Source organism: Meleagris gallopavo, chromosome 21 (genome assembly GCF_000146605.3).
Source record: "Meleagris gallopavo isolate NT-WF06-2002-E0010 breed Aviagen turkey brand Nicholas breeding stock chromosome 21, Turkey_5.1, whole genome shotgun sequence".
Taxonomy (NCBI): domain Eukaryota; kingdom Metazoa; phylum Chordata; class Aves; order Galliformes; family Phasianidae; genus Meleagris; species Meleagris gallopavo.
Window position 1 is genome coordinate 6,661,760 of NC_015031.2, and position 23,019 is coordinate 6,684,778.

At 50.7% G+C, this 23,019-nt stretch overlaps 1 protein-coding gene across 1 annotated transcript in view; it reads right to left on the reverse strand.

Annotated features, from left to right (window-relative positions):
• Positions 1–809: 809 nt before the first annotated feature.
• The window catches only part of LOC104913913 (RNA-binding protein Musashi homolog 2-like), a 57,251-nt gene continuing 35,041 nt past the window's right edge, over positions 810–23,019 (reverse strand). Inside the window, exons 2-3 of the mRNA XM_019621971.2 lie at positions 9,910–9,958; positions 810–1,295 (exon numbers count right to left, since the gene is read on the reverse strand). Of these exons, the coding sequence (XP_019477516.1) occupies positions 1,192–1,295; positions 9,910–9,958 (153 nt within the window). The 3' untranslated portion in view covers positions 810–1,191. The remainder of the gene's footprint in view (positions 1,296–9,909; positions 9,959–23,019) is intronic.

Sequence of the window (23,019 nt, forward strand, 5' to 3'; positions counted from 1 at the left end):
TTCTCCTTCCCACTTTTTACTCAATCGGCTGCAGTGTTTACAGCTCACTACACCACAAATCCTTATTTCATGTCACCCACTGGCCCAAGCTGTCCCCACTCACTGCTTCTCCCAGACAAGTTAATAAGATGGAAGGCTCCCTGGAGGCCTCGAGCCAGCGAACATTATCACTTGGAAGCAAGGCAGAAATACTGACACATCGGAAATGACTTCAAGCCTATTAATTACCCTTTCTTCTGTGGCAGATCTTTGAGAGAGAGCCTGACAAATTGAAAGGCAGGAGAGCTCATCCTTCCTGCCCCAGAAAAGCCCCCACCCACGTCAACAAAAGCAAAACACCTCTCCACTCGAAAAAGCCGCTTTTGTTTCACTATCAATTAATCTATTGACAATTAGCTGAAATGGAGCTGCCCTTCCTCTCAGCTCCCACAGGACACAGCAGGCAGAAACCCCACGCCACAGCCAGACCTGCCCCCCGCAGCACAGCCTGCCCCTCCTGCAAGACATCCTAAAACCCTGGCATAATTGATCCTAATTATTCAAGTATTAGATAGTAAATGCACTCCTACATGCAACGTGGCTTCCACCGTGGGCTTCCAGCAAAGTCTATTGTAGAAATAAATGATTGGATTTCTTATTCAAGAGCTTTGTATTTGACAGAGTTAATTCTGATGCAAAATAGCCACACAAGTCTGGATGAAGTCACTACCTTCAGCAATGGCTTCATTTTTAAGGTTTTCACAGTTCCTGTTTTTTTTTTTTTTTTAAAGGCTACAAAATAACTTGAACAAAATCTTTAAGCCATTACCTAGAAAACTATCATTAAATCATTTGTTCCTTTTTATTAGTATCATTGTAATTAAAGAGAATCATATTTCAAAAATACATCTTCAGCAGCACTTATCACAACCCATCCCCGCAGCCTATCAATTAGTATTACAATAACCTCGCTCCCTTGTTGCCTTTGCTATTAGCATTTTGATTGAATGTCTGTTGAAAAGTGACTGGTAACAGAAGATTGTGTTCAGAAAGTAATGTTTCTTTATTCGCTTTCATTGAAGCTTGTCTAGTTGTCTCCAGTTCCTACTCAAAAGAGACAAGACAGTTCCAAAAGCAGTAATTTTGATGCAGGATTATTTTTTTCTTCTCTGTGAGGTGAGGTAGATTGGGTTAGGCTGGACACAAACGCTATTAAATCACTCGATGGCAGATATGGGAGCTTCTACTGCTGCGACCCCACGGCATACCGGCCCACGGCGGTGCCCCCAAACACACGGGCAGGGCTGGCGAGCAACCTGCAGAGAGACTCCATTGTAATGACCATTAATAATGCATGAACTACTCGGGGAAGTTTTGGGCCATGTTTATCACTAACAGTTCCGAATGTAAAGGGCAGCAATCCATTACGCGGCCCTCCGCGCTTCGGGAGGGTATCATGACAACTTGGGGAGAGCTGAGTTCTGCAGCCGTAATAAAGCCCTCGAACAAAGGACAGATCTGTAACGAACGTCATTAAGGAGGGGAAATGGATGCATTCAGCAAGTACCATGAATTATAAAGACAAGAGTTCATTAAATCTACTACATTAAAATAAAAATGACCTGCCACGTCAGACAGTTCTATTTACTGATATTCCCACCGCTGATGCCTTCCCACTGATAAATGACATTCAGCGGGCACAGCGCGCGGTCATCACAAACATTTCAATTACCCAAACATCGCAGGAGTCTCGCAGCGGCATCGCAATGCCAGTAACAACAACCTGAGCCCCAGGTGGGCTTTTATGGCACTGGGGGCAAACAGAACGGCCCCACCGCCAAACGCTGCTGCTGCCACCCGCTCCGGGGCAGCACCCAGACACAGCAGGGCTGATTCTGATAAAATCCCACAGGGCCACAGTGCAGAGCGGGGTGAGGAGCAGCCGTGCCACCCTTGCGGTCCTCCTGGTCGCTTTGCCCCATCCCCACGCTGAGCCCTGCTATCAGCCCTGTGCCCCATCCCTGCAGGCACCCCGTGTGCCATCAGCCCCGGCTCTGGGAAGCCCGTGCCCCCAGTAACCCCCTCCCCTCGGCAGGCAGCCAAGAGCTGATAATGGTGTCAGGTAGCAATTTCATTTTTGAAACGTTATCAAAGACTTAAGGTGAAAGATAAGAAGAGCATACTAAATCACCATAAAGGAACCATTGCATAGGACACGGTATTTTACAAATCAAAACAGTTAATAAAATGAAGAAGTAGGAATATAAAAACAAACGGGGTCGTTCTCAGGGAGAGGTTGGTGCAGGGCTGTGAAGAGCTGACACGCTCAGTCACCCAATGCAGGGACACAGCACTGCATGCACCCATCTGGGCTGCACGCTCACTCACACACCTCTCCATACGGACCCATCAGGAAACACAGACACCTATCTTTCCTACCGCTGCCCACAGTTGCTGGGTTCTTCTACCACAGTCACCTGACCTGGAAAGCATCTGTTGTTAATGCCACTGTTTTATTATTTATCAAATCCATTTCTTCCCCCAATGACTAATTTCCTGCTGCAGCTGCTCCCCTCTGCGCTCCGCAGCTGCTCCTGCCCTGCGCTGCCCACCTCCAAGCCCTGACCGCGGGGACGCAGGCAGGCTGCTGCCCTGCAGGGAACCCGGCAGCCGCCGTGAAGCTGTTACCACAGTCACACAGAACAGCCCCTCGCCGGGCTTCTCCCTGGGGACGTGGGGGGATGGGCGGGGGCTGCACCTGGGGATGGGGGAGGGCTTTCCCAGCACGGCTGCCCGGAGCTGCGGTGCCCCATCCCTAGCAGCGCTCCCGGCTGGATGCTCTGCTGGATGTGCTGTGAACATCGGGAGGTGTTTCTAAACGGAGAACAATCTCCAAATTATCACGTTAGTTTAAGGTGCTCTTTCTGGTCCAAAAACCACTATATGAATTAGCAAACAAACAAACAAAACAAACAAACAAACAAACAAACAAAGCAGAAACCCCAACAAAACCGCTGACCTGCAGCCTTTTACAAGAAGCTGTTCTTCAACTTATTCTATCAGACCCAGCAAAAAAAAAACAAACACCAGATGTTCATATCTCAGCTATAGGTAAAAAAAAAAACCAAACATACAGAATAAGCAGAATCACTCCTTGCCAGAACGTATTTATCAACCTAATTAAAGAAATCTTGTGTTAAAACCCGGTGTTCTGGGAAAGACACTTTGGAGCACAGGTAAGAGGGCACTGATGGGGAACAGTGCAAAGCACACCAGCTCGCTCAGTGACAGCCTTGCATGCCAGCACCGATGACACTGATGTAACAGCCCTGCAGTGCTAACAGAGGAGCACTGACGAGGTGGGATGTAATGCACCCACACAGGAGCTGCGCAGTTCGTTTTAGGGCAACAACTGCCTGGAAAGCAGCACTGCTCAGGGGCAGCGCAGAGCTCCTGGTGCCAGCAGCACTGTTTGTGTCACCATGACTGCTGGATTCCAGGCCCTGAGGAGGTGTTATCTGTTTGAGCAGATCACTGGGAGCTCTGAGCACGGCTGTGCAAGGAAAGGCAGCGGCAGCTCACGGGCACCGGCCGGCAGCAGGAAGGTATGGGAGGAACGTGGAGCTGCACTTGTGCCCCCGCACTGCTAGGAATGCCTCAGAAGGCTCTGAAACCTTTATCATCACAGCAGATACAGAGCATGGACGTCACAGGAAGAAATCAGAAATCTGTGCCCACTATGTGGACTGAGAGGCTGCACCAGAATGCTTCCAGCAACGCACTGGGAGCAGAACAGAACGCAGCAGGACGGAGCACTGCGAGGTGCCCCGTGCTCCCATCGTCATTGTGCAATAGCTGCTGCTTTCTCAAGGTCACTCCGCTGATTTTAATTCTGCTCGCTGTAGTAAGACTGCCCATCTATGTAAATGCTGCATTTTGTTCTCCTCCTGCTTCTGGCTTTTCTGCAATTAACATTTTCAAACAGCCCCACAAGACCGCAGCACTATCTGATAACCACGTCCTGCTGCTCCATGCAGGCAGAAGGCTTCTGGTCTCACCAGCGAGCAGTCAGTGCGGCGCAGGCTCCCTTCCATGCAAAGACCATCAGCACTTCTGCTAACTTCTCTGGGCTCACACTGGCTGCCCAGCAGTGGGGAGGAAGGTGGCAAAGTGTGGAACTGCAGTCCTGCTAAATGAACTCGCTGCCTTCTCAATGCTGCGAGGATGATGCTGCCTGCTCCTGCTGCAAGCACTCAACCCATCCAGCATCCTGACAAGTAACAGAACCATTATAATTCAAAAACTGTCTTAAATATTTGCACAATCCTCACTTTAAGGTTCCTGAAGAACCTTCCAGAGACGAGAAGGGCTCCGCTATTTACTTTGCACATGCCAGTGCTACCACAGTCTAATTACACTAAGCTGTTGACACTGCTCAGCACTGAGTGAATGGGAGCTCCTCGAGGCAGGGACTGTGAACTGAGGCTCTATGGGATGGAAATGCCCCTGTTCCTCTGGAGGTTCTGCTGCCCCCAGCCCGGAGCTCCACCAACACCTCCTCTGGGATGGGTGTTACAGATCCTCTGTCCTTTGCAGTATTCTTTTAAGTTGGTATTTACCTTAGAGTCTGACTGTGCAGCCGGAGACTTCCAAACTAATTGCCATGTTGGGTTTGCAACCTTTACTGCATGTTGGTGGGACTTTTTTTTCCATTTTATTACCACATTTGTTTGTAAAATGAGAAAATAAAAATGTCATGCCATCCCCTGAGTGCCACTAGCAAGCTGAGCTCTCCCTCCTTCAGAAAAAACATTTACACGTCTGTGCCTTCTGTGCGTCCCGGACAGTGCAGCTGTTGGCTCTTTCTGCTCCTCTGGATGCAGCTTCCACCACTGGTGCAGAATGGATCAAGGAGGAACAGCAGCAGGACCCAGCTGGGCCGCCGCTCTGAGCCTCAGGTGGTGCTACCTGGTGTGGGGCAGGCACAGAGCGGTAGCAGCCACCCGAGACATCCCATAATTATCTGGAGTTGCGTGGCCAGCACCTATCTGCTGCTCTGACGCAGAACCTCCCAGGATGCAGGGCTCTCACTGGCTTAAATGCATTTATTCCTGCACCTCGTGCAACGTGCTCTGATGCAGCAGCAGTTGGCACCGGCCAGGAAACCAGAGCACAGGGCTGAGGGACACAAGGCTCGATGGCCCCTCCTGCTTGCTTTGTGGCTGCTGGCACAGAAGAAGCGAGCAGTGCTGGGAGCACCATGCAGGAGGCAGGGCTGGGATGCAGCGCGCAGACCCACGGCACGTGCTGGGGGACGGACACGGGTGGGCTGCAGGGCCATTCCAAACCCACAGTCTGCAGCCCAGCTCCTGCACCCCACCTGGCGTGGGTCTGACCTCGGGATGGGAGGCAGGGAGCTGGGAGCGCTCTGCTTCAGCCTTGCTGTCATTAATATGGTTTATGACATGAATATTTATAAGTGAGGATGTGATATTAAAAGCGTACACACATGAAATATTAATATGGCACATGTCATAACTGCAAACCCAACAGATAGGTGTGAATGATGGCACCATAGCTCAGCCATCACCACTTCCACTGATAGGTCTGTAAATGGTAAATAATATTAACTAATTAATCTTCACAGCCCTCCTTGGAAGTTTTGAAGCAAATATTTGCTTACAAACCGTGTGCAGCTCCTCTCCCCAGCCCGCTGTGTGGGCAGCAGACCGACAGCACCGCCCTGGGACGGGCTCTGCTGCTGGGAACGCTGCGCTCCGAACAGCCGCGCTCTCCAGAGGCTCATTTACGAAGCGATAGAAGCGACAAGGGAATAAAAGCCATCCTCATCCAGCAAAGCGCTAACAATAATGCCGCCTCCATTTATATCTTATGTCACGCCTTTCATCCCAAGCTTTTAAAGCACTCACTGCACTGAACAAATACCAGCCCCGGTGCAGATGCTTTTCCAAAGGCCCCGGGTCAGAGCCAGGAGGAGCTCTCCCTGCAGCCCCTCCTTGTAAAGGCTGCAGGCTCCATCCCAGCTCCCCAGGTGCAGTGCAGCACACACAGCTGTGCTCCAGAGAACCAAAGCAGGCAATGACTTCTATATGTTTTAAACACTCTCCTCAAAAGCGCTTAGCGATGTCTTTTTAAACACACGTGACCTTGCTCTGCTTGAGAGAGACAGCGATAAACAAATAATTGCTGGGACTCTTAATTATATTTATATCTCATCTAGAAAAATGTCAATTAGAACTTCAGAGGTCAACTGCAAAACTGAGGTTCTGGCAGTCGGACAATGCAAAAGGCAGCTTTACTCCTGAGAAAAGCACCCTCCTTGGCAGAGCCCGGCAGCGTCCCGCTGGCTGCATCGCCTGCTCTTGCAGTGACGCAGGACTGCACACCGCCCACCTGGGCAGCAGCACTGCCATGGAGTGCGGTCACTGAGCTCAGCGCTGGGCTGGGGAGGTGCTCTGAGCACCCACACGTGGGATATGGCTTGCATCACGCAGACAGCCTGTCTTTCTTTAATTTTGTTTAGTTTTAAGATTAAAGAAGCCCAAATCACATGCTGTCACTTCCCTCCTCTCTCCCCTGCCATTCCTAACCACGTGAGAGTTAATTGATATGAAAATAACTCTGGGGGCTGCACGGCTTTGGAAAACATATAGCATTACATTTAATACCAGCAATTACGACTTGGGGGATTCAATCAGTCAAAATCTTTATTTTCCTTTCTGCACACTCAAGCTGTGGGACCGCTGCAGCACAGCACACAGCCCTGCAGGCAGCACACGGTATGGGCACTGCCCACATCAGAGCACCCCAGTGCACCACCTCACCCCATCACCTTCTCCTGACTTGTGTCCACATATATGCTTAACAGCCACAGAAAGAAAAGGGAGAAAGGAGTTCCTGAGCAAATTCATCCATCAGGAGACACTGTGCTCTGCTTTCCCTTCTGCTAAGAACCAAGGCTGGGGAGGAGATGAGCTTGCTCCCACAGCCCTCGCTCAGCAGCCGGCAGCTCCATGCAGGGCACCCCCAGGGATGAGCCCACAGCTGTCTGTGCAGCGCAGGCAGAAGGGCATCATCATCTTGCAAGGTTCCCTCCAACCCCAAAGATCAATAACTAATGCTGAACTTAAGATTTTATCTGCTCTTTGCAAGGGTAACGAAATAACACTACCCTCAGTTCTTCTTTCCAATTACTGAATCCTTTCAAGACTGACCCAGTAATTTTCAGCTCTGTGAAATTTTAGGCAGCAAAGAAAGTGATAAAAGTGATCTTCCACAGCACTTACAGAACTTGTGTGCTTTTTCTCCCTATACAGAAATGTAGAAGTACAGCTCAGGGTGCGGAAATTCCACATTATCAACATTATCCAAAAACAAATGGAATCATAGAAGAAGGTGATGCGGACAGTGGCCTTCTCCACATCCACCCTTTGCGTCCCACTGCTGAGAACAGCGAGCACGCCCCGAGGAGAGGCCTTGCAGCATGAGCCTGGTCCCACCAAGGTCAGACTGCTTTACCAACGGAGCTCCAAGCAGCGAGCGCTGCTCCCTCGGCTCGAGCACAGAACTGCCAGCTGCCATTGGCGTGGCGAGGCAGATCAGCAGGAGACACAGCAGCTCTGCCTCTCACTTCCTTCACAGACCACGAAGGAATGATGGGGTATCAGAAAACAAAAGGACATCACAGAGGAAACAAAGTGGTTTGCTTGATAATATTTTAAAGGTTCTGTGCTCCATTTGCAAGGTCAGCGTTTTATTTGAGGCCTCCCAAGGCGTTAGTAACACTGCTCAGCACTGAGCAGCTCTGGGATTGCCTCCATCTGTGGGGGTTACATGTCAGCACGGCCACACCAACAGCTACCGGAGCACACAGGGGATGGCCGTACACCAACAGACATCCTCCATTTGCTTGCACGGAAAGGTATCTCCCTTCCAGCAGCAGAGAGTGAATTCTAATACTTTTCCTTGCCCACGTTGATCATTCTAGGCATACACTAACTACAGTAAACCACAGCGGATATTTTATCTGCCATTTCTCTTTCCCTTGGCTAATTTGACGATACAGATTGCAACCCACAAGTGGTTTTAAGAATTGCTATTAACGCTGCTGCTCGCATGCTACTGCATTTTAAACGTGTTTCCAACACAATCAGAATGTCACAATTTGTAAAATCCAGGGTGATTTTATAAACGATCGATGCCACAGAACCCGCTCCACGATGACAGCCTGCCCGGCAGCTCATTAGCCTGATTAGTGGCAGCTACCTGCACAGGGAAGGAGAAAATGTCTGGGGAGACAGGCTCAGCTCAGACACGAGGCCAAAGAGGCTGCGCCTCCTGACTTGTTATGCTTGCTTCTTCCTCCCTCCACTCCATGGCAGAGGTGAAGGTCAGAGCAGCGTCCCCCTGCTGCAGGACTGGCTCGTTCCTGCAAGAACTCAGCCCGAGTTCTCGGGCTGATCCCAGCAGGGCTGCCCTTGGGCTGTGAGTGACAAGGACCCGCTGCTGACCAGGAAGCTGAAGCAGCCGTGGCTAAGACAACAGCTGTGTCAATTGAGCAAGCCCCTCCGAGAGCCACCGCGCAGACATGGTCGGAGCATGAAGGGCAGAGGACAGACCTCCAGCTGTGCGTCCTGCGGGAACCACAAGCTGTGCTGCCTCCAAACGTGCTTTGTGAGAGTAGGAGGAGGCAGCACCCATCGGTCCCGCTGGAAGGGAATGGTGGCACAGTGCTCCTCATGCCCTAGGGCTCCACAGCTGCCAGGGCTCTGCCGGAGCTCTGCTCAGCGCGAGGCGCTCACCCGGACCGCAGCATCATTCATTTCTGCTGAAAGGAAAGGCCATAACACTGAAATAATCCTCAGCTCATTTTCACAGAGCTGTACAAGCAATGATGAAACCTTATCTGTCCACTGAAATATGTGGATGGATTCCTCTTCTGGAGATCTTGCTCACTCTGTTATCGACGCATGATAAGCAGCCCCAAGCTTCACAACCCAAGCACACCTGAAACCCCATCGAAGGGCTTGGCACCCTGATATCCTGGCCTCAACCTACTACTTTACACCCAGCACACCGCAGCACCCACCGCCCTGGTACAGCCTCTGCGCATTCTGTGACACAGGTGGATCCAGGGAGTCCAGCCATGGTCCTCAAGCTTTGCAAGCCCACTTGGTCACCTTTCCCACAACCATATGTAAACGATTCCATCTGAGCCAGCAGCTGGGCCTCACTGACTCTGGGCCAGGGAACATCGCTTCAGGTTCCCTGAAAAGCAGCCCCCAGCCAACACCCCCAGCGCCACCAGCACGTCTGCTGAGGCACTTGTGTGCCACGTGGCAACACCTGGTGTGTGCCCAGCACCACTGCAGGACCCCGAGCTGTGAGCGTGGCTCTACCAGGAGCACCGCAAACAGAGGGCAGGTGGGCAGCACAGCGACCAGCACTGCAGGGATGCCGTGTGTGTAGGGAACAGGAGTGTAAGCAGTTCTCCCAGCAGGACTGGGGCTGACCCTACTTGGATGCACATCCCATGGGGCGAACAGTGGGGACACAGAGACTTTCCCTCGTTCTGATGCAGCTCCCTTCTCTGTGCCACATGCTGGCGCCGGGCTTCACCACCTCTGGGGACAGCACAGAGCCTGACAGTGATCCTCCCAAACGTAAGTCATCAAACTGACCATGGAAATCACCTCCAATATGAAAACCCACATGGGACGTGGCATTACATGCCACACAGCCCTTCCTCCGTACACCCACAGGACACAGGGAGCTGTCTCAAACACAAGGAGTTCTGCTGATTTAGCTCACTGCATTTAGCCACATGGTCACCATGCTGACTCTGATTTTGGCTGTGCTCAGCATGCTGACTCTGTCACAAAGGTGATGGCTGAGCTGCTGCTCTCTTACCTCTATGCCTGTTGGTCGTCTTGTCAAACATAAGCATGGCGTCCTCTACCTGCAAGACACAAGGGAGAGGCGTGCTTAACACACCCAGCTGGGTTGGCAGAGGCACACAAACACAGCAGGATGATGGCGGAGGCCTTGGCTCAGGCAGTGCAGGTGCATCACATCTCCTTCCTCTGGCTCAGAGTCAGCATCGCCCCTTGGAAACCTGCTGCTTCCAACCTTTGTGCTCGCTGACATCTGATCCTAAAGCAGAAAAGTGAACGTTAGCAGTACTGACACCCTACAAAGCCCAACGTCCGGGCGGCCCTTCCAGCTCGCCATGTCCCACCTCAGCCTCTTTCCCTTTTGTAGAGATAAAGGAGGGCTGAGGAATCATGGATGCAAATCACGGCTGTGACTTCTCGAAATCGGCATTGCTGCCTTGGCTGTGAATTGGGAGGTTTCAAGGAGCGGGAGCAGGGCAAAATCTGGTCAGCCAAGAAAGGTATTCAGAGGGTTTCAAAGGGCCCTTTGAAAAGCTGGAGGAGAGGGCAGAGGGAGGGGGGAGAAAGTTTAATTCGCATCAGGCCTGGCATTTCCACTTCAGAAGAGAGATGACTGATGAAACGTACTGAAGTGCAACCAAATTGCTTTCAACTTTCATTACTATTTGCATGATTTATTCCACCTCCGTTTAATCTGTGTAGCCACACCTAACATTTTACACTTATTTTAGAAGGTTGTTGGGCTGGGATTTCTCATCACGTTTTGAACTGGTGCTCAGGGGCTGTGGGTCAGTCCTGCATGCTGCTGGAAAGGTCCTGCAAGCCCTCTGAAAAGACTTCCAGGCTTCCTGCTCCTTGTTTGAAACCAGGGGGCGATGAAAACCTGCACCATTGCTAAATTGCAGGAGACATCAGGGATGATTATCTTTTTAAGGTGTTTTTCTTCCATTTGTATTTTTTCCCCCTCCCCCCACTGATTTCTACGAGATTTTCATGTATTTACACTCAGGATTTCTATAAACCATGCACCTTAGAAGAGTTCACAACATCCTACACGCTCTCCTCGCCTGTGCAATGCCACCACGGATTCCTCCTCCCATCCCAGCAGCCCCTGCCTGCTCTGTGCAGATGGCAAAACACAGCTCAAGTCTCTCTTAACTGCTGCATTAAAACACGCTCCAGGATACAGCAAAAATGCAGAGCAGCAAAACCTTTCGTTATACCAGGGTGCATTTAGAAACCTGTCTCTGGTTAACCTCCTCTTAACTTCTGCAAAGTGCTTTGCAAAGTGTGTTAGTGACAGCTGGAAACAGAGAGCAGCATGCCTCCCTAATGCCCACCGTCCATGAGACCTAACAGTGCTGATGCAATGGAAATCCAAACCACACTACGCACAGAGCCACTTGTCCTGCTGCCTCTCATCACTTGGAGGAAGAAGATTCACAGGTCTGAGCAATACTGGGATGCTGATAAGGACGGCGCTCCACCCACCACAACCACTTATCTCCAAGTAAGGTTACATCTATACAGCAGTTCTTTCTTGTCATTCTCGCAGCTCTTGGCCTCACCAGCAGTAAGAATGACCCCCTGCACTCAGTGCCAGTTCCGGAGACCTAGAGACCCCCGAGGACCCTCAGGCAGGAACCCCGGGTGGGGGAAGCAGCTCCTGCAGCCGGTGTCAGGTTTGGATAGAGCGCACCGGTAACGAGCGATAATCAGGGGGGTGTTCTTGGAGCCAGCTGGTGCCCTTCTAACAATGCCTAATTGGTTATCTTTTCTGCTTCCTAAGGTCAGAACATTTTATCTCCGTCTCTGCCCTTTTGGAGTTTACCCCACCCTGCGTTATTTTGTAGGGCAGCCATTGTAGCAGAAGAATAGGCTCTTTCCTCTATAGTCCGGTGACACAATGAGACTTCTTGAAACCTCCTGAATAGACAAAGTGCAACGGCCAAAGAAAAATTCTATTAATGCTTTGCAAAATAAAACATCTAAGAGCCGGTCAGACAAGCAGGAGAGGAAAATCAATACGCAGAGGGCAGCGCTTAGAGAAACTTTTCACCGGTTGCAAAAAGGTGGTGAGGGTACAGGAGGGAGGGGGAGAAAGAAACTTATTAATGCAGAAAACCCATCAATGGTATGGAAATCTGGCAGAACAGCAAGAGCTGAAACTGGAAGAATTTGAATATACAAAGGGCTGAATAGAATGAGAAAACCACACTGCCTCACACACTGCCCGTTTCTCACGGTTCTCTGTGAGTCTAACACAAGCGGCTTGTTCGAGCCTTCACCAAGGAGAAATAAGGGACGCAGTCAAGGTAACTGGCAGGAAACCCCGTAGTAAGCAAATTGATCCCTGCTGCAAGGGGAGAAAAAACACAAAGCCTGCAGATGAAACTCAAGGCGTTCGGTAGCGGTGACCCTCCTGAAGTGAACCCCTCTGCAACGCGGCTCCTGCTGCCCAGCGCTGCTCTGCAGGGAGAGCTCTCCCAGTCTCAGCCCAAAGCCCAAAGCCTCACTCTGTGCTGCAGGAAGTTTTCTGCAGGGTCGAAGCAGGGCTGCAAGGCCCATCAACTCCCAGACCCATTCCTCCCCAGGCCATCTGCCCCCCAGGTCTGGCTGCTTGCAGCCCAGAGCGCCACAGGGCCATCTGCCCCACAGCACGGGGCACAGCTCCTGGGCAGTGCTCCAAGGCAGCCCTGACCAGCGCACACTGCTATGGAAGCCAGTGTGAACGTCTGCATTACAGTGCTCAACTCAGAGGCTGAAAGGGGCTGATGAATCCTACCTAATAACGAGCAACAAATGAGAGAGCGCTTCGGAATGAACACAGTGTCTCTGCACTTACAGCAAAGGAAAGAGTTGCCAGCCAACGCCAGAAGCAAATGGACACTGTGTGGATCTGAAGGGCTTCTCCCCTGCACAGCACACACCACACCTACACCCAATTTAGACCCGGCTTCTTACACAAAGCCCAGGTAATGGGTTTTAGTTTGTTTAACCTTTTTTTTCCAACCTACTTGGGGCTCTGAGAACAGGAAGGGCCAGAGCATTGCTTTAATCACTGCCTGGAAGGAGGAATAAGGAATAAGAGGAGGAAAGAGAAAAAAATGGGGGAGCCAAAGGCTTTAATAATCCTAACAGCTCCAGGCTTATTTAAAATATGCCCAACTAGTTCACAGAGGGATCCGCAGAGATAAATCTATTTGATTTTCTTCTACTTTAATGGCGACATATATTTAAAGCAACAAAACCAGGATGACCTAAATAAGATGACTATTAATTGTACTCAGAAAAGCTCTGAATTTAATGCAACGGATCCAGCCAGAACTAGAACACACGCTTTTCTTCATTCATTCCTCCCACTTTCCTCTTCAGGATTTTCAACTCCTCTCCTTTGCGCAGCTCCGTCCTGAGCGGTCAGAGATGATCAAACCCGGCACAGCCCATCGCCGCTCGCACCCTAATGAGTGAGAAGGCCGAGTCCTCTCTGCAGATGAGAGGCAATTCCCTCAGTTGCCCGAGGACAGCAGTTTCAATCAGCCACCGAAGGCAGCTGAATCTGCCACAAAATCAGTGAATACTCAGCCAGAAAACGGCAATGACTCAAACTGGGGATTTTCTGGGAAACTTCACGTCTGGTCTTTTATTTCTGCAACCTGGATTTGGGCGCTGGGCCACATCAGCTGCACTCAAACCAGAGCTGTCGCCGGTTCCCACAGAGACCACCCTGGGACAGCCCAGGACCACCCTGTGCAGGAAGGCTCTGGAGGCACAGCCCCCATCCCGCACAGCCCAGTGCTCCGCACCCGCACGGCCCTGCAAACCCAGGGGGCAGCAGGAATAAATGCAGCCACTGTGGCTGCTGTTATTTACAGGGTGTCTGCGTGCAGGCACAGGGGTGACAACAGCCCCTATTTCATGTTCCCAAGTTCTTTTTTTTCCCCTTTGAATCAAGTTTGCTCATTCGGTGCAACCTCCACGGAGAAACCACTGACTTTCACAGCTCTAACCAACACACAGCAGCCTTTATTCCTCACGTCTCCTCATCCAGTCCTGACAAGTCTGTCCTGATCCAAAAGCTGAGTTCCTGACATATCCTGCGCAGGTGGGGACCCCCTCCCATCCCCAGAAGCACGGCAGGGCTGGGCTACGGCTGCTCTGAGCTCTGCAGCCCCGCAGGGAAAAGCTTTGGGGCAGAGAAACGAAGCAACACACTGCAATCTAGTGCTGTGCCCGTTCATATGAGGCCCTAAGAGAACAGGAATTACACAAGGATGACACTCAGTGACATGTGTTGTGCTGTGTTCCTACCCCTCTGTCCCAGGTCTGCAAACTGTACAGGTCTGTCATCTTCAGCTCTTCTGAGAAAGAGCGCCGGACATTCTTGTCCAATTCCTCGAATTATTTACACACACTGCACAACTCCTACAATATTTTGCTTCCAGAAGCAGAAAAGCCTCTTAGCTGCTAGTAAACTGTCAGGTGCTATTATTTTAAATGTGCATGTGAAATCTGAGCGCCAGCAATGCGCTCCTGCTGATGTACAGCCTCCCCCGCACAAACTGAGACAGATACATACTGCACGTCAGAAAAAACGGTTCCCTCAGTGCAGGCCAAAAACTGTGACCACGGCCACGCTGCAGCAGAACGGCACCCGCGGCACACGGCACATTTGCACACAGCCGGGGGCTGGGCGCAGGCGGTGCGGTTCCTCGCTGAGCGCGTCCCGACGTCCCACGGCGACACCTCACCAACCCACGGCCCACGCCTCGTGCACCGCGATCACAATCAACGCCATACTGTGCGAGAGCAAATTCCAGCACTAGCAATCTTTCCCCCCAGCAGTCGAGTCTTTAAAAAGTCTTCTTTGGCAATTATAGCTAATAAAACTACAATTTCATTCAACGCACACATATCATTGTAACTAATTTTGCTCCGTCAGGGCTGAAATTAAAACAGTCATTCAATCACGGCAATCCCAGGCTCGCCCACCAGCCGGGCGCAGCGAGGCGCTCCCAGCCGCCCAGCAGGCGCTGTGCACTCCGTGCTCCCATGCCAGGCCGAGGTGCTGCTCAACCCACGCTCTCCCAGCGGAGATGCAGAACGGCCGCTTCTCTCCTGGAAACGCAGCTTTCTGCAGCAGGACAAACTGAAGATGGCACCACATGCAATCCCTTATGAATTCCTCAGTAACAATTCCTCAATACCGTGAGGTGCTGATTAAAGCAAGGTAGTTGGCCACAGCAACGTGGGGAGCAGCGAGGCCATAGCAGTGTTACCCCTCCTCTGCAGAGCATGCGTGTGCTTGTTGTGCTTTTATGGAGACAAAATAGCCAAGCCAGCCGTGGGCCTGGCCTGATCTCCTCCGCAATCACGTCCTGCAGCTGGGTCTAGCTGCCCACCATGATTCCTTGCCACCAGAGAGGTCGGCCGTCCCCCAGGCATGCTTCACCAGACAGGGAAAGTGGTTTCAGCACGGCATTCCCAAAGGAGCAGCAGAGCCACTGCGCAGTGCTGAACACTCCACATACCCACCTCCCTCCAGATCGAGGCTCACATACATCAAATGCTGGGAGGGCGAAGGCACAGCCACAGCGCGGCCCTGACACTCAGCGATGTGTGCCAGCCCAGGTCCCACATCCCCCAGCACTTCATCCATCCCAACACCTGCAGGTGCTGCCGGGCAGGGACGGGGCTGCCCCCACTGCTCTGTGCCGCGGGCTCCGGGCAGAACACTGCTCCTTCAGCATTTCGGTGAGCCAGGTGTGAGGCAGTTTGCAATTTTACTTTCACGGCACATTAGCTGCCGTCAGCAGAAATAATTCTTCCTCCCTTCACAGTGCTCGTTTGCATATTAGCGCTGCAAAGTTGCAATCTGTTTTCTTTTCCAAACAACACCTAAGTGGTGCTGCCTGCACGGTGCGGACTCTCGGGGCAGCTCCCACCATGCTCACATCGGAGGGTTTCCAGGCAGATACGGTGGTCAGCATTCCATCCAGTCTGCTCCACAATAAAGGGAGCAGAAAGAAGGTGCAAGCACCTCTGTACCACTGTGCAGTGACACTCATCAAAGTGATGCAAAGGACAGTGCTGGGCAGCCACAAACCCTCTGAGCCTGGTGCTCACGCTACCTGTTGTTCCCTTTGGGATGATGGATGGATGGGGAGAGCCCAGGACAAACTCGGTGAGAGAAGAGAGCTTGAAATATTTGTGGAGCAATAATTTCAGAGAAGCATGTGCAAAGCCTCCTCTTTCCAAAACCAGCATTTTCCCCACCAATGCAACACTGAAACACAAGCAGCTGTTCTGTTTGCTACAAACAAACATGCCCAATAATGAGCTACAGTGACACCTTCAGAAGCCTCTTGCCAGAGAGAGCATCAGAGCCATCCCTCTGAATGCCCTGCACTCCGAATCCATCACCAACTATTTCAGGAGCGGTCCCTAACACATGGAAGCTGCTGCTAAGCGCAGCTCAACTTGCAGCATACAGTTAAGCCCAACTAAGCCCTTCCAAGATGTGTTATTTGAAGACGACAATTTCATTTTCACAATTTCCTTGTGCGTACTTTCCAGGATCAAGATATAAGGGCAGCACAGCACAGTGTGACTCGCACAGTGGTAATGGGGCTCCGTGCTGCGCTGTGACATCGCTCCGAGCACCAAGCAGCTCCCCTACACCCAGCTACAAAGCCACAGAGGAACAAACTGCTCACGTGCCCCTCTGCCACGTGTGACAGCGCCAAGGGTATAACAGCATGGGTTCTCCCCACTCAGTGATGACACCCAGCTCTGCAGCCGGGGTGCTTTGGAGCAGAGCCCCAGCGCCAGGCAGATACAGCTGAGCGGATCTGATGGACAGACGTCGTGGGCAGCAGAATCCAAGAGCTCAGAGGGCGTCCCCTGCCCTTCCGTAACTACCTGCTGAATAAGTGTGAAGATAAGACAAGGATTGCATTACTATGTTTCCTGATGCATGAAGGGCCTTTTTATTGCCCAGAGTGTAGAAAAAAAGTCTGAACAATTGCCACAGTCAGCCTCAGAAAAAGGCTCAGCTGCAAAATGAAACAGTGCAGTTTATTAGCAAAGAAAAACTCATCTAAGTTTTCCTTGACTGTAATGAAAAAAAGTTTCATTTTATTTCCTGCTAGACCCTCTTTCCTTTTATTGTTCTTTTCATATACTGACTTGCATATTAAAGAACGCTTTGCCGAGGCTATTTCTGCTAAGCAGAGCTCTCTCCTCCCGCGTCCCTCCACCCCTGATCAAACACGGCTTTCGTTTCTACATTTGGGGACTTTTAATCTGCAGAAGAGCGCTGCAGCAGCTCTGGGGCAGCAAGCACACCAGCAGGGTGGGCACACACAGTGCTGTGCTCCGCCAGCCCCAGTGCACACCTGGCTCACAGCGCTGAGCTGCACCTCGGGGCACAGCCCCACGGAGGGTCTTTAGGGATCCAACTGAAACCATGCTGGGAAACAATGGCTGCAGAGCTGCACAGCCTGCCCTGTTACTGGCAGCCCAACCACAGACACCACTGCTCTCCCAGGGGATGTTCTGTTTTGAGTCCCTGCACTCCCAACACTTTTTATTTCTTGCCCAAAAGCTATTTGAATGGATTATGTCCCAGTGATGAATCTCTCCTCCAAGCGCTACAAGAGGCTCTTGAATCACGGCAAACAGGCTCTGTAAATCAAGCAAAGTGCAAAAATGGGCAAAGAGAGGATTCTGGCACTAAGAACAAGGTGACAGGTCCACACATCAATCCCGGGTGACTGACAAGGTGTCCTTCGGAGACGTGTCTATGTATTTTTAAACTTTGCTTCGCTGGCTTCAGTGCCTGATGCCACAATAAGTCAAGACACAATAACTAAGCTCCCATCTCAGTGTATTGTTACAGTGATAATTCCACCTTTGTAACTCAGCCTCAAATAAACCCTCTTTGTTCTGTCTTATTACACAAATTCTGGTATCATTCAAGTATATTAACTGTAGCCTATTACTGTCACACAAAAACGCTCCCTGAGCCACAGCAAAGGGCTCCCCAGACAAAACTTTATGTCTTGTTAATCCAAGCTTTAATAACTATAAGGATATATAACTGTATTCTAATTGTGCTTTGTGTTTTGGTGTGCAAAAGCAGAAGGTGTCAGAGTTGGTGGCTGCAGCCTCATCCCAGCACAGCACCCACTGCCAGTGTGTGACACAGGGTGGATCGCATCCCTGGCACTGAGGGAAACCCAGGCTGAGAGCGATGGAAAAGAACAGCGATGGACAGAAATGGCTCTCGAACAGGGAAAACCAGCATTGTGGAAATTGTACATGCTGAATCCTCCAGTGTCTGCTGGAAACGCTGTGTGATAAAGGACAGCAGCAAGCATTCATTTTGTAACCAATGCTTCAAGTAAGCAAAGTGAAAGAACAGTAAGAAAGAAAGAAACATTTCTTAATAGCTTATTTTCAAATGCCAGCAGCAAGCTGGAAAATGTTTTAAGAAAAAGCAAACGGTTCTGTCCCATCCCCAAGAGGCTGAGGCAGCAGTGCTGCACCCTGCTTGTGCTTTTGCTAACCCAGTTTTAAGTGTCATGAGAAAGGAGATTTATAACCCTTACGTACGTAGGGCCACAGTGCTGATCTCGCAACTCAATCCGCAGCAGACTGCAAGTGGCCAGGTTTTAACCTTGCTGCTCGTGCTGTAGGACACTGGCCCTTCCGACTCTCCTTATTCTCACATTCTCGTGATTTCCCAGCAAAATCTTCTCTGTTTTATTTTTGCAAAATTGGGTTTCAACACAGTGAATTCCAAGCTGACCCAGCAGGACGAAACAGCCACAAAGAGCAGCCAGGAACTCAGGAGCAGCTGCGAAGCTTTCTGCACCAGGAGACAGCTCAGGCCCAGCAGTGAGCCCGCATGCAACCAGCACGAGGCCCAGCACTGCTCCTGCCTGGCACGCTCATCACTGCACTGCTCCCTTCCCTACCACAGGTTTGTAACAGCCTGGGAAATCTCTTCAGAGGAACTTCTGTTAGCCTATATGCTACCACAACTCGAGGAAACATAGAGGTTTTCCTTCCTCAGTATGTTCTGTGGCCACTGAGGGCTTTGCCAGCACTTCCACACCAAGAGAATGCAGCTAATGCAAACAAACGCTTTATGTTATTTACTCGCTGATGATTTATAACACCTACCTGCCATAAAGTGTCACTTTGCAATGTTGTAAAACACAACCCATATTTCACAGCGGCTGCTGACAGCCAGGCTGAGGCCATGCAGGTCTGTGTGCAGCGCTGTGCCCCCACCAGGATCAGCCCTGCAGCTCTCCAGATCTGCACACCAGGCCCCCGAGAGACCCTAAGGATAAAACCCGCGTCTGTCTCCAGCGTCAGACATTCACAATCAGCTCCTTAAGCTCCCCAGGCTCTAATTAGGTGGCATCTTCCAAGCGACTCCTGGAGTGAGCCCAAGAGGTACGAAGCGGTGTACGTTTCTGCGACAGGTTTTGTTTATCGGTGTGAACTAACCCTAGGCAAACCCGGAGAGCTTCACCAGATGTGTCAAAAACAACCAGGAGCTTAGGAGAGACCAAAGGCAGCTGTGAGACAGCATGGGGTGCTCCGAGGACACCAGCATCCCAACGCCGCCCCTCCCCGTCCCACCACCCGGAGATGCACAGCAAAGCCACAATGCTTAGATGGCCTTCTCACTGCTCACTGACACGACAGCCCCTCGGTTCCACATTCTGAGGCTTTTTCTACAACATATTTTCAAAAGGAAAATGAACAATCTTGTGTAAATCACAAGGCTCCAAAAACCGGGGTACTCCAAAGGAAAAAAGGCCACTGAACAGCCTGAATTTGTCAGTAAACTGCGAAATTTGGCAGCACCCATCTGACACTATTTATTTTTTTTCCCCAAAAGTTGTACTGTGCAGAACATTAGAGCAAAACAGTTTTCTCTGGCAGACACGGGTTCTGCTCCGCACTCCCCTTCTCCCTGACACACCATATGGACCTCTCTTAATGAAATATATGTAGCGAGGGATATTAAAGCAGCTCAGCATTGGTGCAAACACTGCTCCTTTGGAAGTCAGGCTGAAAAACATCACACGTTTCTGGAACCATCACTTTCAACTTTAGGGTCCATTACACTGCAGTCCGTGAGCTTTGATTAAAATGCCAGATAAAGGCTTGGTGATGTAAAACATGCATTATATATGAGTAATTTGATATATATTATTAAAATCAGAGCTATTCTTCCAAAATGCCTTTATGTAAGTAGCACATCGTAAGAAGAGCCCAGGGAAATCAGGAAAGCTGGCGTTGACAGCTTCAGTACAAAAGAGATAACAAAAAAAAACCAGAAATTTATTAAAAAGAGAGATTTTTCTACAGCAAAGAAGGGCATTTCCACGGTTCCGATTATGCGCAGAATATAGGTGCGATGCAAACCGACAGCAGGCTTTAAAGGACAGCTGGGAGTTACAGACAGGTTACCTGGTTCGTCTGATGCAACCCATGGTAAAACTGTCTGCCCATGCACCCACCAATTCCCTTGTGATTTTCACTGACTTAAGGAAAATCGGCCCATAATCCCATCAGCAGCAACAAGGCGGGAGCCTCTACAGAACAGATCCTTTGAGAAGGGCTTTTATTTTGGGGAAGAAATCTGTGTTAAGTTGCTTGAGCTGAGTTTTGGTTTTGTGTTTTTTCTCTCCCTCTTTCCTGGAGCAAGAGGCAGGACAGATAGACATTATCTAAAAAAATCTTGCAGCGTAATGTCAAGATCGATATGTTGACCTAACAAGTAATGCCAGCTTCAGTAGTGTCTTAATGATGTGATCATTATCTTCTTACCTGAAGTGCAGCAGCAGTGAGCACGTGTGCCAGCAGGAAAGCTTAAGACTACTTAGTGCAAAAGACCACAAACATTTCCCCATATGCACAAAGATATTCTCCACACTTGGTGTCTCGGGGAAAAAATAGGTACCCCTATTCCTGATCACCCACAGCGGGCTCAATTAACCAAGCACCACAGAAAAAAACACCACTGTTGTGGAGTTGTTGCTTCCCTCTGGGTAGCACAGCTCTTCGTGCTCCTGGCTATTTGTACAGAGTACCCACCTTTGTCTCAGAGATGGCTGGGACCAGCACAACACAGAGGCAGCCAGGAGAGGAGAAGCCACTCTAAGTTCTCCCTCTCTGCAAAAGTACAACTGGATTCTGTGACCCCAGGGGATTCTCTGCCCCATTTATCCAGGAGACACTCCATAGTTTGGGTAAGACAGAGACACCATACAACTCATTCTGCCTGGCTGCTGTACCTAAAACAACTCAAAGACTCCCGCTTTCCAAACCCATCACTTTTGCTATGAAGCAGAACCTGCATCCCAACTTCAAGCACTGCGTTTTGCTCCTGCCAGCCCTACGCACAGCCCAACCAACACACTGGCCATTGGCCACTCCCTCACCACGTCTCCCAGGGCCAAGTACCCTCAGTGCTTAAGCAGGAGCTGCAGAACAAAAGACACAATCAACATCAGAAGAGGTCCCTCCCTGCCATCAGCCTCACCGGTCCTGTGAGCTCAGCATGGCAGGAAGCCCCGCGTTACTGACAGCACCGCAGGGCACGGCCGAGCAAGGCATGCAAACAGCTCTGGATTAGCAGCAGTACAGCAGTTCTTCTGCCCCTTAATAAATTACAGCTAAATACCCCCGCACCAACAGAAAAGAACGTCCCCTTCCTGAAAACAGAACTTAGAGGAAAATTCATTTCCTGTAAGCAGCTTTACTGGCCATTGGTGAGAGCAGAGCGAGCAGCAATGCGCGCTGACGCAGCCCCACGAGTTCACTCTCTGCCTGCTGCGATTTGTCTATCTCCAGAGACAGACCCACGAGAGATGGCACTAAGACAATGCATCCTTAAACAGATTTCAAGACTGAAATGTGCGATTTTTGGTCTAATTCCAAAAAACGTTAGCTAGCGCGAGACATCTCTTTCAGTTGTCTGCCTGGGATCTCCCTGGACAGCAGCAGATAAAGAGGCAATTCATCATCGGCTGAAGGCTGTGTGCAGTGCGTTATCTGCCTTCCGCCGAAGCCGCGCGCTCTGCGCTCACCCCGCGCTCACAGGCTGACCTCCCTCCTCCATTTTGAGATGCCATAGCAACATGAAATTAGCACGCACGGAACTGGTAAATGAATAATTTACTGATTTCGTAAGAACCTGCCTTGCAATTTATAGTCCTTTATCTTCTAGAGCTGCATCTTAACTCCTTTTGTAAGGAGGCTGCAATCAAGCCCAACAACATCTGAAATCCCCGGAGCACTGCGGGCTGTGCGCTCACAGCACAGCAGCCCTTCGGCCCCGTGTCCCCCTGCACACGGACAGGAGGCGCGGAGCCCCAGCCCTGCAGGCCCAGCCCACAGCAGCCGCAGCGCTCAGGACGTGTCCCTGTCCCCACTCTGCCCATCGTCACTCCAATGTTGGCGGCGAGCAGAGAGGAGTGTTGAGATCAGCACAGCTGCGATGACACTGGTGTATAAAATACACGTGGAAAGGGTTCTTGAGTGCTATCAGAGATGATCTTCTAGCGACTCAACCACATCTTGTCACTCAGACTCAATTTAAAAGATATTTACAAAGACAATACAGGGAGAGATTTATTTTCAGCCTTATTTATTTGGGTGGAATAGGTTAGATTATTTTTGTTATCTGCTCCTCAGCAGAACGGATATCTCCATCTGCTGTACTCGCAGCAGGGATGGGTTTGTGGGATGCTGCAGCCCGTGGTGTTGTGCCCAGACACTGGCAGATTCCAGCACAGTAGCAATCAGAGGCAAGCAGAAAGGAGCAAAGACTTCGGCATTTGCTGCATGACTTCAATGCAAGACTTCCAAAGCCACCTCTGACAGAAGGTGCCCAGCTTCCACAGAGCTGTGGGCAGACCAAGTGGGTATAAGACTGCCATGAATACATCTGGGTGCCAACTGGGAGAACACGGGCTCTATAGCAGCAAGCTATCACATCAACAGTGGGCAGAGCAAGGAAAACAATGCCTCAAATGTGGCAGGAAGAGAGGGGCAGGAGCTGGAGCCTGGACAGCCCCCACCAGCCTGGAGTCCCCGT